A 15163-nucleotide genomic window follows, 5' to 3' on the forward strand; every position below is an offset into this window, starting at 1 on the left:
GCCAGCCCATGTCGAGTCAGCGATGCCCGACGCATTGACAACGATGAACGGGCGAATGCGGGGTCGATGTGGGGAAGGCGCTGGGCGCTGGGCACGCAGGGGGCTTTGACACCGGGTCATGGATGACTGTGAGGTGCGCTGAGTACCTGCTGCTCTGGAGCACAGAATGGCAGCCGGGCGAGCAACTGACCCAGGGATCTGAACGGCATGCAATCGAAACCCGCCATTGTTGAAGGGTATCTGATAACATTCCGTCCTTGGCCCCAGCTTTCGACCGTTATCGATGGACTATCGCATTGATCGCATCGACGCCAGCCCATGTCGAGTCAGCGATGCCCGACGCATTGACAACGATGAACGGGCGAATGCGGGGTCGATGTGGGGAAGGCGCTGGGCGCTGGGCACGCAGGGGGCTTTGACACCGGGTCATGGATGACTGTGAGGTGCGCTGAGTACCTGCTGCTCTGGAGCACAGTATCCGGCGATGAAGGAGGGGGGAGGCGGCCGCGTGTCGACGCCACCGGACGGGCGCCGCGGGACGTCCCTGCTCCCCATACCTCTCCAGACCTCTCCATACCGCACTCCCTTCATTATGTGGGGAAGGGGATCAATGGAGTTCCCGGGCCCTTTCGCCAATGCCTAAAGCCCATCGAAAGAATGAACAGTGCACAGGCTCGTGGAAGCTCCCGTGTTCTGGGGACTGTGGGGTCTGTCTGGGGATGTGGGTGTCACGGTCGCGCGACTGCTCGATCCCAGCCAGAGAACAATCTCCATTCGCCAGTCGTTACCGTCGGCCGTTTGCTAAGTGCGATCGTCGGCTTGGGTAGACCTGCACCCTTGGTCCTCGTCGATTGTTGCCCGCCTATCCTGGCGCCCGTTCGCCGCAGGGGCTGCCGACCCTGCCCGCTGCGTGACACCTGGTCCACCGACGGGACAACTTTTGACTGCGTCGCTTCATGGTTACACCAACCAAAGTTCTCACAGCCATCGAAGCAGAAACAACGCCTAGCCTGGGAACTGTCGACGAAAGCCGTCTTACGCTTCGATTAACTTGGCAGCTGCGTCCAACGCTTATGGACACTGATGTTGGCAGGTGGCGTAATGGCGTTTTCTTGGTCAGGTCCAGACCCGCAATTGACTCATGCCTGCATACAGACGAAGTGCTAGTGCTGACCTGCAGGAACATAGGAACAAAGCTAGCACTAGCCCACGGTGTTTCAACGTTTCAACCAAGATCGGCTGCTTGACAAAAAGGGGGTGCTCACATGTGGTCCTGCCCTGTGGCCGCTAGCTCGATCACCCGATAGCTATCCTGGCCAGCCGATAGCGCGCTGATAAAGCCCTGCGTACCGCGCATCTGGTTGGACGTCTGACTAGCACGCCTGTTGCTCCCTCAAGCACGCCTGAACGCCTGCCCGCTCTTACCGATCTATCCGAGGCAGTTCTGGTTCGAACTCTTGGTATAATGGACTCGAGAGCCGATCAAATCCAACTGTGGTAGGCGATTGTGAGGTAAACAATGGATCGGATTGATTGAGGAGGGCGTCCGGCAGAGCCATGAATAGGCGCGGTACTATCGAGGGGCACACGGCACAATCACACAATGGAAGAACAACACACCGCCGTAGCGTAACCGGCAGATCGTAACGACGTGGATCTCGAGATCGGAGATGTGATAGATTGGGGGTTGCAATGCAACGCAACGCGCAACGCACATGCGCACCCGTCAATCGCCAAACACGAGGCAGTGTGCTCGCCAGGCGCGCCAGGGCCGGGAGTTCCAGGGCCCGAGGATCAGACGAAGGCAGGAAGGTACGAAGGTACGAAGCCCGCAAGGACGCATCGCACTAAGCCCGACGCTCGGACGTCTCCAGCTGGCCCCTCGAACCTCATGCTGTTCTTCTGAAGCTCTAGATGACCTGCTAAAGTCGTTGCTGGACTTCGGCATGGCTGGGAGACGCATGTTCATTGCGCCGGAATGTTGGAACGCTGGTCCGCTATTGCCTTTGCCTGAACAAGGACCAGAGTCAATGGCACTGGAAGCAATGTTGATGCTCGAGCTCGAGTGGCGCAGGTGGTCCGAGCGAGGAGCGTGCGTCGGTAATTCAGCACCGTACTCCAGATGCACTGCGCTACGCCCCTGCGCCCCCCTGCGCGCCTCGCGCCCACCACAGGCTCTTCGGTCCTCCTGCCTTTTGACACCCTGTCTCTGCCAGCCGTAGACGCCGTGACCGCCGTGTGCTTGGCCACCGTCGCCGCGCCGTACCGCCTTCAGCCTGCGACTGTATGCGCCCTGTGTCTTGTGTCGATTGTCCGTGTGGCCTGGACCGCCGTCCAAGACCACCGTGCGCACCGGGCTTCTGCATATGGCTGGGGGCAGCAGGCGCGCGGCGCGAGGTGGCAGCGCAGCAGGTCGCAGGCTGAAATGCACTACGGGACTACGGCACCGCGGCCCTGCAGAGGATCGTACTCAGGATTGTAGGATTGCCACGGGCCGGCCCACCGCAGCAGACATGCGCGACACAAATCGACACAAACGCGGGCTATCGTACCCTCGTCGCACAAAGCCGTCTGGCCTACCATAGGCCATACAGCAGAGAATGCCAAATCGGTCTAGGACCAAGATCCTCCCTCAGCTTAGGATCCTAGGCCCGTCTAAGCTCGCCGATGGTGGTTGAGTCCTTGTCTCTCGTTGCTCACGCTTGTCGCGTTTGTCTCTCTCGGATCTGTGGCCGCGCGACTGGTGCGACTGGTGCGACTGGGCCGGCTCCCGGATGTCCTTGGGATCCTTGGATCCTTGAATCCTGCGATCCTGCAAGTCCTGGCGCCGGATGGCGGGGCCTCGCCCAGCTCGCTCGCCCTCACACAACCACACCCCACACAGCAAACACATCGTCACCGCCGCGCGCCGCATCCGCACCATGCACCATGACACGAGATGCGCCATCACCAGTCCCGGCATCCGTCGTATCTGTCGTTGTGTGCCTCGCCGCCTCGCCTCAGGTCTCCCGCCTCGCAGCCTGCCTCGATCTGGCCATGCCGTCCATGCATCATAGCACCTCAACCACCACCACTCACCGATCCTCAACTGCACCCGTCGTGCACAATGTACACCCTCAATCCCTCTCTCTCTTAACTACCCGTCGACCATCAATTTCCCCCCTCCAATATCTATACCATCACCCCCACCCAACCCCACCCTCCTCTGTTCATTGCATCTTGACATAACGGCACTTCACCACCGAAACAACTCAACCCGACCAAACCCGTCCAACATTGACCACCTCGCACGACTCTCGGCTACTCGTCACCTTCCCTTGCTTCTCCCGCCCCATCGACAACGAGCCGGTCGACTATATCATCGCGCCCTCGTGGCCTCACGCTGTCTCAGCACCCTTCTCTCCCATCTCCCCCTCCACTCACGCCATCAGCATGACCAGCTCGCCACCTGGACTTGCCCGACCCTGGTCGCCCGCGGCCAATTATCCCAGTCGCCCGACCTCCCCATCACATTCTCGATCACCACCTCGTTCCATGCCTCCATCGCCATCGCTGCAGCCGGAGCGATTGGAACGGAGCCGAGCAGAGCAGTCTCTGCTGTCCCTGCTTGAACGGGAACAGTCTTTGTTGACAGTACTCGAAAACGAGCAGAAGCGCGCCGGCAAGCCGAGGCGTCGTCAACGTTCAGTCACAATCTCGGATGTAGACCGAAGTGCATCCCCGACGCGGCCCTCCACCCCGGTATTCGATCCGAGATTATCAACAAACCCAGTGCATGCAATGGACTCCGAGCCTGGGAAGAAGCGAAGCATTGGAGGATCACTGTGGAAGGAGCATGGGTACCACCCCAGTCACGGTCACCACATCAGAGCTCGAAACGTTTCCGGCACAAGCCTGAAATCGATCGCGAGCATCGATAGTCTTCCCGATGTGGACCTCGTGTCCCTGGTCGAGCGCAGCATTGCACTGCGGAACCCACAACAACGCTTAGCCCCGCACTTCTCAACTTCCCCCGTGCTGAGAGCCGTCGATGCCGGTGTTGGTGCGACTACCAGCCCAGGTACATCCACTGGAGGTACACCAAAGATCGGGATTCAGACCCCTAGTCTCAAGAGCAGCACCAGCTCAGTCAAGGGAGGTGCAGCGTCGGGAAAGCTGCGAGCGTCAACACCGGCAACGCAGAACTCGCCACCTAAGCGGCCACCAACGCCCCGCAAGGTATCACCCCGACCAACAGCCACGCATCAACGTTCGTCGTCCGCGATCCCGAAGACGCTCGAGCGCCCGATCCTTCCCCACCGCGCAGCCAGCGATGCAATGACTGGAGCGACGTCTCGCTCCTTACCGTCCGGTAGCGGCGGCATGTCTATGGCGCGCCAGCCCAGCCAGTCGGGGCAGTCGAGAGCGGATCATCTGGACCCGTCTCCCAAGCTCGGACCGCGACAGCGGTCCAAGCAGAGTCCTGCCGCGTCATCGGTCATCTCCTCGCCTCTCTCGAGCGGCAGTGCGAACGACGAACCCAGCCCACCCTCGTTTGACTTGAACGACGGCGGCATCCTCACCCCGTGTACCTGTCGCACGAGCTACTTCGCCGATAAGCGTGCCCCGGCGATTTGCACTTGCTCCGCTTCGCGGCCTGGTCGCCCCACCCCTGGTCTTGGATCCGGCGGTCCGAGTGGCGTGGGGATCACGCAGCGCAGTGCGAGCGCAAGCGCGAGCACGTCATCCTCCCCTCCCCTATCGGCCGGCGGCAGCGCCAGCTCGGGCAGTGGCAAGACGGTGCGTCCTGTCCCGATCTCCGCAACGGCGACGTGCATGTCATCAGACGAGGGCGGGCCCGTGCTCATGCCCAAGACATCGGGCTCGTTGCAATCGGCATGGAGTGCGGAGCGCGCCTCGCGCAAGCTCAAGCAGCAGGAGGGGCGGGTATGCTTCGACGAAGTCCTCGGCATCCCGGAAGACAAGCGCGGCTCGGGCCGACGATGGAGTCTGTGGTAGAATCAGGGCTCCCCCGTCCCACACCACTAGGCAGCTTCGCTCGAAGCAGAAGGTCAAAGACTACCCAGCCGGAGCCAGCTTGAGTCAAAACCGCCACCGGAACACGAGAAGCGGCGGTAAGAGACGAATTTAGCGAAGCAAGGAAGCCGCAGGATCCAGGGTGCCATCGGGCATCTACCCCGTTCCAGTTCGACAAGATTCCGCATCGCGAACCGAGACATGAGAAGACCGAGGCCGCGGTGCACCGAGTTTGTTCGCCACGCCCATCACGTCACCTATCCTTTCAACCACCATAACACTTCGCATGCCAGAACATACTGCTGGACCGAGGCCGAGGCACATTACCAAGGCTTCTCGCCGATTCCAGCTCTTCCCTGTTTGTTTCACCGCTGCTTCCACCCGGCACTTTGCTCCTGTGCATTACACTGCTTCTTTTCGGTTCCGGTTCTTCACGCTCCCTCGTTGGCTTCTGTTGGCTGAGTCGTCCAGACGGCCTCGCTTCTTGCCTTTACCTCTCACATCTCTTCCTCTACACTCCACACCACGACAAAATGGACAGTTTCTGGTCTCCACATCCCACATGCGCTAGATCTAGCCGCTTCCAATCATACAAAACTGACAAATGATTTCCGTAATATTCCCCCCCCCCCCCCCCCCACCCTCACATGAACACACTTCTATACACATAACACCGAATGACTCCACACGAACCCCATCTTCACGCACCACCAGCTCTCCTTGCTGGCGGACATTGCATTCTCATGCAACCCCACGCATCCTACACCATCACCACCGCCCATCCATTCATCCATCTACCCAATTGTATAAATCCTATTCGCAGTTGTAACCGACTCTGTATGAAATGATAATGCGCTCATCTGTGCGTCTCTTACCTGTGTGAAGCGGTAGTCTAGCTCCCTCTTGTGCTCAGATGCCGCTCTCATCGGCAGAAACGGAGAGGATATCCTCTTCTCCGGCGGAATATGGGAGAACATAGAGGTTAGAAGCGCACCTTTCGTGGACTGCCGTAAATGAGGAGGAGGAGGAGGAAGTGGACTGAGTGAAGCGCGAGGGAGACATTGGGCAATGAGGGTTTGGCCGGGCACCAAGCCGAGTCTCGCTCCAACGCCAGTTACCCTCCCAACTCCCTCCTCGCAGCTCGCACTCCCCGCGCCGCTGTGTTCCGAAGCAAAAAGACAGAGAACTGCGCCCGTGCCGCAAAAACAACAGCGGGACCTCGGACCCATGATCGATGCCCACTTTCCCAACTCGCCAACTTTTCTTGCTGACCGGTTCCGCCACACCACCACATACTTGTTGCTCGTCCAGTGTATCAGTGTCCGGAGCTGGCTGGCACAAGGGTGGCAACAAGACCTCGGTCCACGAACAAGTGGTCAGTTTCAGGCACGGCCCCCGCGGTTCCCTATCTACGTTTTGCTGGCAGAGCACACAATTACAGTATGTCTCGCACGACGCCCTGCAGGTCCTCCTGAGAAAAGAGAAGGGCGTTACTGACAAATTTCTGTCAGTCGGTCAGGCGCGTAAGATACGAAGAATAGCTGTTTGGGATTGGTCTCGCCGGCCTTGGTGGAGAGCTTGTACTGCGGGTTGTCGGCGAGCTTGATGGCCGTCGACATTTGGGAGAACGGCGTCGCCGGGCTCAGTTTCACTTGGCCATTCGCTGTGATGGTTTTGATATGAACAGCGAGGTCGCGAGGGGCGGTCGAGCTCACACGTCCCGCCGGCGAGATGAGGGCTTGCGAGATCTGCAGGTTGCCCGTTCCATCGTCGACGACCTGGACAACGGGGGGGTCCCCTGCCCGCCCCACCAGGCCACCAGGCGCTTGGGTGCGTCGTCGAGTGGCTTCCAGCCGCCCGTGTCCCTGAGTACGACGTCGTCTCGGCCGTGCGCCAGTTCCAGTTGGTAGCGCAGCTTGTTGCCGCCCGCCACCTTGCAGCCGCAGATACCGCACCTGGCGTCAGGAGTAGGCTCGTGTACGTTGCAGACGTGGTTCTTCAGGCTCGTCATGTCTCCGCTGCGGTACGGGCACTCCACGCAGGCCCATGGCTCCTCGATGCCGTGCTCACGTTTAAGGTGGTTGGTGAGCATGCGTGAGTTTGTGTAGATGATCTCGCAGATGCGGCAGATCACGGCATCGGGGCCGTCGACATGCGCCTTCTCCTCGTGGTTGAGATTGGTCTTCGAGTTGTCAGACTCGAAGCCGCAACCGAGCGCACACGTGTGCAGCGCGGCGGTTGGGTGGGCGCGCTGCACGTGCATTCCACGGCTCTTCATATTGGAGAAGAGTGCGGGACACGCCCCGCACCTGAACACCTTCTGCCCATTGTTGAAGTTGTGCGAGGACGTGAGGTGGTGGTGGAGAGATGCGTATGGCGTAAAGTCGCAAAAATAACACTTTTTTCCACTTCTTCTTGTCACCGCCAAAACCGCAGCCTCGGGTGCACTCATGTTGAGCTGCGCCGGGGTGATCGCGAGTGACGTGATTGCCCCTTGCTTTGAGGTTGGAGAAGAGAGAATCACAGAGGCGGCAGGCGAATGTCTCCCCCGAACCCATGAAGTCATGCGCTTGCTGTGTGTGTGCCTTCAAGGTTGCCGCCTTAAACGGGCACAGTGGGCACTGGTGCTCACGGACAGCCCTTGTCCGGCCGAGGTGCGCGTACTCGACATGCCGTGCCAGCCCCCGTTCAGTCTTGCTACGCGTTTGGCACCCCTTGTACCAGCACTCAAACGGCTTCCCCGTTGAATGGGTTGCTAGATGTTCCAGTCGGTGGAAGTTCGACGTGAATCGCTTGTCGCAAACATCGCACGGCTCGACAGTCTGGCCGTGCTCCCTCAACACGTGATCACGAAGTGTTGCGGCCCGTTTCGCGGTCGTGTCGCAACCCTTGTACGGGCTTCTTATCAGCGTCGTTTCCAATATGGGATATGTGAAAAAAGACTCACCACTTGATGTCCGAAAGCGCCGTTGGGAGGTGTACGCCTTGCTCAAGCGGCGACATCACGTTGACGCCCCTTCTGCTCCGGGCTGGCCGTAGTAGCCGGCGTCGTTGAGAACGCCTTGAACAGGTCGGCGAGGACAGCCTCGCAGACGTAAATCGTCTGCGCGCTCCGCGTCAAGTCGGCCTGGGTCGCAGATGTGTAGTCAAAGTCTTCGACGCTCCACAGATCGATTATTGTTACGATATATGTGTTAATGTTTGCGCGAACCAGCTCGGAAAACGTCTCCTTGATCTCGGCAACAGCCACGCCCCGCAAGTGCTGCTTTGCCCTTGCGGCAATCCCGCCCCAGGGGATCGCCATGTTTGAGGAGGATCCCACATAAAGAATAACCGGTAAGGAGTCGTCAGTCGGCAACGCCAACTTGGCGTATACCCCGTGGAAGGGTCAGTCTAAGGCGGAAGCGTCAAACAGGAGCCACTCCTCGATCGTTGGCTGCCGGCCGGACGCGACGCTTCAACCCATCGCGGCATCCTGCGGAGCTGGGTGGCGATGCTCGTCGCCTTTCCCTGGTCTGGCATGACCTCGCGGGTCCAGGCTTGGGTTCGGAGATCCGTCATGAGTCTTCTGAGCGCTCTGGATGAAGAGACGTTCGGTGTCCTCGTCGCTGAGTGGTGGGGGTCCAGTGTTGTGCAGCTTGGCGGCCTTGTCATCCGACGCCTCGTCATCTGAGTCGTCGTCGCCGAGGCCGTCACCGTCATTGGCAGCGGTGCTCGTGCTGATACGGTCGCGGGAGTAGTCGTTTGCGATGTGTGCCGCATCGTGGTGACGTGAGGGTGTCACGGGGCTGGCCTCACGCCCTGGCGCGACTCCAGGCGCTGCTTCAGCTTCCATTGATTCTGCGCCCAGTGGCTCGTCCATCATCTCGAACTCGTCGTCACTGTCATCGGGCTCCTGCTCCGCGAAGTGATCAACCGGCAGTACCGTACTTTTCTTGGCATTAGCGAAGCGCAGGAGGTACAACGATATCCGATTGCGATACTCACGATCCAGCGATCGATGGTTTGCTGACCTGCCTCATACAGGATTTGTTTCAGCTGCACCGAGTCAGAATTACGCCATCAGACAACGTTAATATACTCACAACTCTGACGCTGTAGCGGTTGGCATCATTCCCGTTCCCCTTCGCCCGCCCGACTCGGAACTGAAAGTCAGTAACGCGTAGTGTGGGAGAGCATGAACACATACGATCGTTAAGCGAAATTTAAGCTTGAAGAGCGCAATGGGCGAATGCCAGGCCTTGCCGTAAGCGCCGTTAAACACGACAGCCATCCGTCTGTGCAGACTACTCACGCTTGCCGCCGTCTTGCTGTTCTTCTCGCGCTCCTCGGGCTCCTGGCAGTATCAGCGACTGACTGGGGGTCGTTTGCCGTTATCACTCACTTCCCTGTCCGCGGTTTTCGTCTCGTTGCTGCCCTCCATTTCCATGTCGCGGTCCGATTCCTAATCGGTCACCGGCTCCAGTTATTGTGGCGTCAGCATCCACGTCAAGTCTCGTTCTCCGGGGAGACTTACGGGATCCGCGGCTCGCGAACGCTTCGCAGCGCCGCTCTGGCTGGTGTTCTTGTCGTCGTCAGACGTGTACCGGCGCTGGATGGTCAGCGAGACGCTCAATTCGGCAGGTGCTAGCACTCACCTTAGTGGTCTTATTCTCTTTGCCCTCTCCCTTGTTCCACCCCTTGCTCTTCAGGTTGCCCCCGGTCTTCGCCTTGTTGCGACCCTTCATGATGATCGCGATGCCCGTGCTCGTTGCGCACGGTCAAACGGGTCACGGGAACGTTGGCGGCGATGGTGTAAACGTCAACAGAGGCAACGAGAAGGAGTTACCGGTCAGGAAGGAGACACTCTATCCGTGCGCCGCACATCTGTGTATTCCATCGAGCGAGCGAGGCTCTCACAACATCACCCACCGTTCCCAGCCTCTCGTCTGAAGCCGCATCGCTGGTCCAGCGGTCTTCGGAGAACGGCCTCGGCTGGACACAAAGATCGCGCTCTTGCGCCCCTCCTTTAGCACGTTGCACTCAGTCCCAACCGCGCAACTGCTGAGTAATGTACAGGGCTATCCTGCCGTGGTGCAGGTCAGTGGAGTATGGGGAGGAAGGAGTTCCAAACGTGATCGGCGACAAACCCCTGCGCCGGACCACTCAGCCACTGCGCAACTGCCATGCGCGGTCGCCTTGGCCAATTCGGAGCCGAGCCCCAGCGCAGCTCGACTACCAGTAGAGCTACCTGCGCCCTGTATCACGTATCACTGTCAGACGCCAAGCGGGGACCACGCCATACGAGCCCCAGATCACAGCTGCGAGACTCCTGATGTGAAGGGATGTGTGGGGTGGTGATTGTGAAGCTGAGGTGGTCAGTTCCAGGCACCGCTCTGAGCCCTGTAGCGGGTGTGCCGGGTCTGACCGACTTGCGATGACGCTATAGAAACGCGGGGTGCCTTCCTCTGCCTTCCTCCTTGCTCCACGTTCGCTTAATAGAAGTCTCCAAGTCAGTGGGAAGATGCCTGCGAAATCGACTCCTGTGCATACATAGTTTGCATCTGTGACCAATGCTGTAAAAATGAACTACTACTCTTGTCTTTTCCGACGCGGGTTGTGGGTTGTGTGTGGGGTTGGGGTGGAGATGGAGAGGGCTCCAGCTCCTGCGCTTCTGCGGGCCGGTGCGGTATACGTTATCTCGGTCATGGTCAGCCGGGTTCGGTCATCGCGTCGAATGTGCTCGATCGACATCCCGAGTGAGCCGGTGACCGAGGAGACCGAGTTTACGTGAAAGAACATTCCGCAACAGATGCACGGAGATGCAGAGAGATGGAGGGAGAAAGATGGAGGATGGAGGATGGGGGGTATATTTCGTGTTCGGGGTCAAGATCATTCGAGGGAAACGAAAGATCAGAGGTTTTGAGGCGCGTGAGCCAGGGCGAGGGCTGTATGGATCATTGTGCGCAGGCAGCGCGGAAGCATGCATGGGAGCTGCTTACTCTGCGACATGTTAGCTACACGAGACAATCGAAGCTGAACGGTCGTTAGGACTCACGCTGGGCACACTGAACGCCGGGACGGTCGTCGTCGTCCTCGTCCATGTCGTCTCCGTTAGAGGCGGCAGAACGGCGCTGACGGTCGTTGGGCTCCTCGAGGGTGACATCGTCGATGTGGAGCTTGGGGTCGAGTTTCGGCTGAGGCGGGCGGGCAGGGAGAGCCTTCTCAAGGAGGGGCATGGCGGATTCCGGGAGCGACTCGGGGAACTGGACGTTCATGCGCACAAAGAGGTCACCCATCTCGTGGTGGCGGTACGAGGGCATACCGTGTCCCGAGATGCACTTGAGCGAGCCGGGCTTGATGATCTCACCAGGGGCGATGATGACCTTGAGGGCATCGTTGTCGAGGTGGGGGATGTAGAACTCTCCGCCGGCGAGAGCGGTGAGGAGGTCAATGTTGGCGTCCGTGTAGAGGTCGTCGCCCTTGCGCTGGAAGCGCTCGTGGGGCTTCTCCTCGACGACAATGACGACGTCTCCGGGGACGATGCCCGGGGCCTGGTCCGACTCTCCCTGGAACTTGATCTGCTGTCCGCTCTTCATTCCCTTGTCGATGTGAACCTCGAGAACCTTGCGCTCGCTGACGACCTTCTTGCCGTGGCACTGTTTGCAGCGATCCTTCGGGTCCATGATCTCACCAGTACCGTCACACTCGGTACAGGGCTGCTGGATCTGCTGCATCATCGGGCCGAGCTGGCGGAACATGACCTTGACACCCTGTCCGCGACAGGCCGTGCAGGTCTTGACCGAGCCCTTCTTGCCGCCCTGGCCGTCACAGCCCGGGCAGAGAACCGACTTGGACAAAGCGAGCTTCTGAACCTTGCCCTTGAAGAGGTCCTCAAGCGAAACGCCGATGCGGTGGACGAGGTCCTTTCCACGGCGGGGACCCTGGGGGCGACCACCACCTCCGAAGAAGCCACCACCGCCGCCACCGAACAGCTGCGAGAACAGGTCCTGCGGGTCCATGCCGCCCATGCCGCCGCCGTTCTCCAGTCCCTCCTTTCCGGCCTGGTCGTAGACAGCACGCTTGTTGTCGTCCGAAAGAACCTCGTACGCGTGCGTCAGCTCCTTGAAGAGCTCGGGGTCACCGCCCTTGTCGGGGTGGTGCTTGAGCGCCCTGGACGGTTGTTAGAACTGAGCACGGACACGGCCGCTGCGATTAATCGACTCACTTCTTCCTGTACGCCTTCTTGATCTCATCGGGACCCGCAGACGGGGCGACACCCAGAAGGTCGCTATGAGTAGAATCGAGTCAAGGTGAGAAACGCGCCACATTAACGATGATCAAGCAAAACATTCAGCGATGTGAGGGCGCAGAGCGAGGAGGAAGCCGTGTCAGCACCGATACTTGCTTGCAATGGGCGGACCGTGGGCTGGTGGATCTCCGCGCTGAGCGGAGCGGCGCCACCACCGCAACGTGTCCGACAGATGACTCACTAGTACTCCCTGCAGAATCATCGCGAAAATCATGAGCGGCGCGAGTTGAACGGAGTTGGGCGGAGAGCGTTGCACAAGTCGATCGTTGGAGCAGAAGGTCGTCGAGGAGAAGCGCAGCGTCAGCACGGATCCTTTGTTCCACAGAGTGTAACGGTGGCCACCAGCCGAAAGTTGCTTGGGGCCAGTTCCCGGGTGGCCGAATATTTCTGCCGCCCAGTCCAGCGCCGCCAGCTACCCGCCGAGAAGCCGAGCGCCGACGGGAGCGCGGGCAACGCTTCAGAGTGCGAGCGGCGCTTCTGACCGTCTTGATCTGGATACTCACGTTTCCCTGACCATGGTCGTTGACGATGTGGAAGATGGGTTGATTGATGGAGAAGAAACAAAAAACGATGTGGATTTGCCTTTAGGATCCAAACGCGTTGAAACGCACCGCTTGCCTTAGTCTTTGTGGTAGACTTATCCGGGCAAACGCAATTAGGGATTGGGGGGCTCTTTTGGGGGTGGTGTAATCGGGGACCGGGGAGCCCATTAGGATTCGATACGACATACGACGCGGCCGTCACCGTTCCTCAGTCAGCCAGTCTCCCAAAAGTGCTATGCATGCGCCTGCCTCTCTAAACACAGGGATAATTCGATGTGCGCGGGGTGCCGCGGGCAGTGTTCGCGCGTCTTCGTTGCCGCCCACAAAGCATTGCGTTGCATGCGTTGGTGTGCGGTCCTAATGCAACATTAAGTAATCCGGGGTGTCCGGGTAATTCGAGCAGGTTCGACACTGATCTATGAGCCTCGACATGGACGACACGGGTGGATGCCGAGCCACCGTGCCAGGGCAGGGCAGAACTTTTGTTCACCCGGAGGCAAATTTTTGGCCACCGGGCCACTGCGCACCTCGCCGCATGCGCCGCATCCCCTGTGTGTCTTGCGCTTGGCCGTTTTGGTGGCCTCTGCCCGTGCAGTGCTCAGCGCTCAGGCTGCAGGCTGGCTAGGCTGGCTGGCTCAGGCGGGCTCAGGCTCAAGCTCAGGACAAACCACGATTCCATACGGCCATCGGTACCACGGGCTCGACAGCCCAACGGCTAAGCCGCGTCACTCCCCAGCGTCAGTCCAACCTTCGCCAGGCCCACACTCGCTCCGGCTCTCTCAGGGATAGGTGTGACTAACGCGCGATTCAGCGTGCCGCACCTCCGGATGCCCTGCGGTCTGCGGTCTGCGGTGGTACTCGCCATCTCCGCGACTTTCACACTTCACACCACTGACGGTCTTGGTATCACGTGATGCACACAGCTTCCCTACTTCTTGTTGTCGATCCCTCACGAGCTTATTCAAGCCACCCCGCTACTCAGAGCACACGGAAATCATCCCAACCCCGCAATTCCCGCAAGCCGCTGCCGCAGGGCACTGGCGGGACCGCTTTGTTGTTGTCGCAGCTGGGCTGGGCGGCGCATCATGTCAGAACAACTCCTTTGACACTCCTCACCTTCCTCCACGCTGCAGCTTCCTTTCCACAACCAAAGCTGCAAATGGCCGACTCAGAGCGAGATACGCGGGAACGCGAAAGCGGCCCGCCCGACAGGGGTGAGCTGATGACTGCGCAGCCTAGCTGACATTGCGCAGAAACCGTGAACCCGACTTTGCAGAAGCTCGCCGAGACGGGAGTCTTTGAGTGAGCTGCTAACCCGCCAACATAGCTAACGAACAGGTGTGAATGGCCCTCTTTGCGGGCAGACATTTGTACGGCTCTGCGGGCTGCGTTGCCGCAGTTCCTCCGCTTGGGACCGCCAGTATCGAAGGCGCGTCCGGCGGTAGCCGAGGGCGGTCGCGTGCCGGTCACGATGGTGCGGCCTGTACGGATCACGGCCGAGGGAGGTGAAGCCGCCGAAGGAGAGACCGAGGGCGAGGGGCAGGTCTCGCCTCAGCGGCCATGGAGCGAGAGCTCGGACGAGGACGAGGACACGCCGAGCACGCCCGGAGGTCTCGTGATTCCACCCTTCCCTCCGCTCGACCCGAACCGGCGGAAAAAGGTGACAAGCAGCCCGCGCCTGAATGGGGCTGGCCAGCCGCAGATCAATCCGTACGAGGAGGACTGGGACGAGGAGGTCGTCATTGGCGGACGCAAGCTCCCAGGCTGGATGGACGAAGAGGAGGGAAGGCGCGCAGTCGAGGCGACGGCGAAGCAGATCGAGGAGCTGTCCTTGTAAGCTTCTTCTATGTTCTCCGAGCTAACGTCCAGCGCCCCATTCACCGTTCAGCGTCTCTCCGAGCTCGTAATTGCGCCGACGCGGCAGCACACGTCCATCGGCAAATTCTTGCGCGCGGTCGAGAAGATGCTGACCGTGACGACAGCGTACGCTCCCCCGTCTTACGTCTACGTCCCGCCCGCCCAGTTCGACCTCGGCGCTGGTCCCACGAGCCCGTCCTCAGTCATCTCCGAGATGGACGCCGACTCCACCGTCCCGCCCGCGAGCATGACGCCCATGTCAGCCCGATCCCGTTCCTGGCCGGCGGCGAGCTGGGCGAGCCCATGCTCGACCAAGAGGGAAACCCGGGGGACGGTCTCATGTCGCCGTTAATGCTGAGTGGGGAGTCGAACGGCGTGTTTGCGCCCCAGCAGCCGCAGAACGGGAGTGGAGGTGCTGGTGCCAGTGGGCGCTCCCCGACGCCAGAGCCGGAGGAGG

The 15163-nt window shown here is 60.0% G+C and overlaps 5 protein-coding genes across 5 annotated transcripts; 1 reads left to right on the forward strand and 4 right to left on the reverse strand.

Annotated features, from left to right (window-relative positions):
- Positions 1-3432: 3432 nt before the first annotated feature.
- A1Q1_08301 (uncharacterized protein) lies at positions 3433-4998 on the forward strand (the record flags this gene model as incomplete). Its single annotated transcript, XM_014326448.1, has 1 exon — positions 3433-4998. The coding sequence occupies one exon, from the start codon at positions 3433-3435 to the stop codon at positions 4996-4998; it is 1566 nt and encodes a 521-aa protein (XP_014181923.1).
- Positions 4999-6506: 1508 nt separating this feature from the next.
- On the reverse strand, positions 6507-7294 carry A1Q1_08302 (uncharacterized protein; the record flags this gene model as incomplete). The annotated part of the gene is made up of 2 exons (XM_014326449.1): positions 6507-6881; positions 6950-7294. The coding sequence occupies 2 exons, from the start codon at positions 7292-7294 to the stop codon at positions 6507-6509; spliced, it is 720 nt and encodes a 239-aa protein (XP_014181924.1).
- A 711-nt stretch (positions 7295-8005) lies between these two features.
- On the reverse strand, positions 8006-8320 carry A1Q1_08303 (uncharacterized protein; the record flags this gene model as incomplete). Its single annotated transcript, XM_014326450.1, has 1 exon — positions 8006-8320. One exon carries the CDS (start codon positions 8318-8320, stop codon positions 8006-8008), a length of 315 nt encoding a protein of 104 aa, XP_014181925.1.
- A 153-nt stretch (positions 8321-8473) lies between these two features.
- A1Q1_08304 (uncharacterized protein) lies at positions 8474-9743 on the reverse strand (the record flags this gene model as incomplete). The annotated part of the gene is made up of 7 exons (XM_014326451.1): positions 8474-8911; positions 9004-9054; positions 9102-9161; positions 9206-9352; positions 9401-9460; positions 9533-9607; positions 9654-9743. The coding sequence occupies 7 exons, from the start codon at positions 9741-9743 to the stop codon at positions 8474-8476; spliced, it is 921 nt and encodes a 306-aa protein (XP_014181926.1).
- Positions 9744-10993: 1250 nt separating this feature from the next.
- On the reverse strand, positions 10994-12824 carry A1Q1_08305 (chaperone regulator; the record flags this gene model as incomplete). Its single annotated transcript, XM_014326452.1, has 4 exons — positions 10994-10998; positions 11054-12168; positions 12224-12286; positions 12811-12824. 4 exons carry the CDS (start codon positions 12822-12824, stop codon positions 10994-10996), a joined length of 1197 nt encoding a protein of 398 aa, XP_014181927.1.
- Between the last annotated feature and the right edge of the window lie 2339 nt (positions 12825-15163).

Source organism: Trichosporon asahii (assembly GCF_000293215.1).
Source record: "Trichosporon asahii var. asahii CBS 2479 unplaced genomic scaffold scaffold00018, whole genome shotgun sequence".
Classification (NCBI taxonomy): domain Eukaryota; kingdom Fungi; phylum Basidiomycota; class Tremellomycetes; order Trichosporonales; family Trichosporonaceae; genus Trichosporon; species Trichosporon asahii.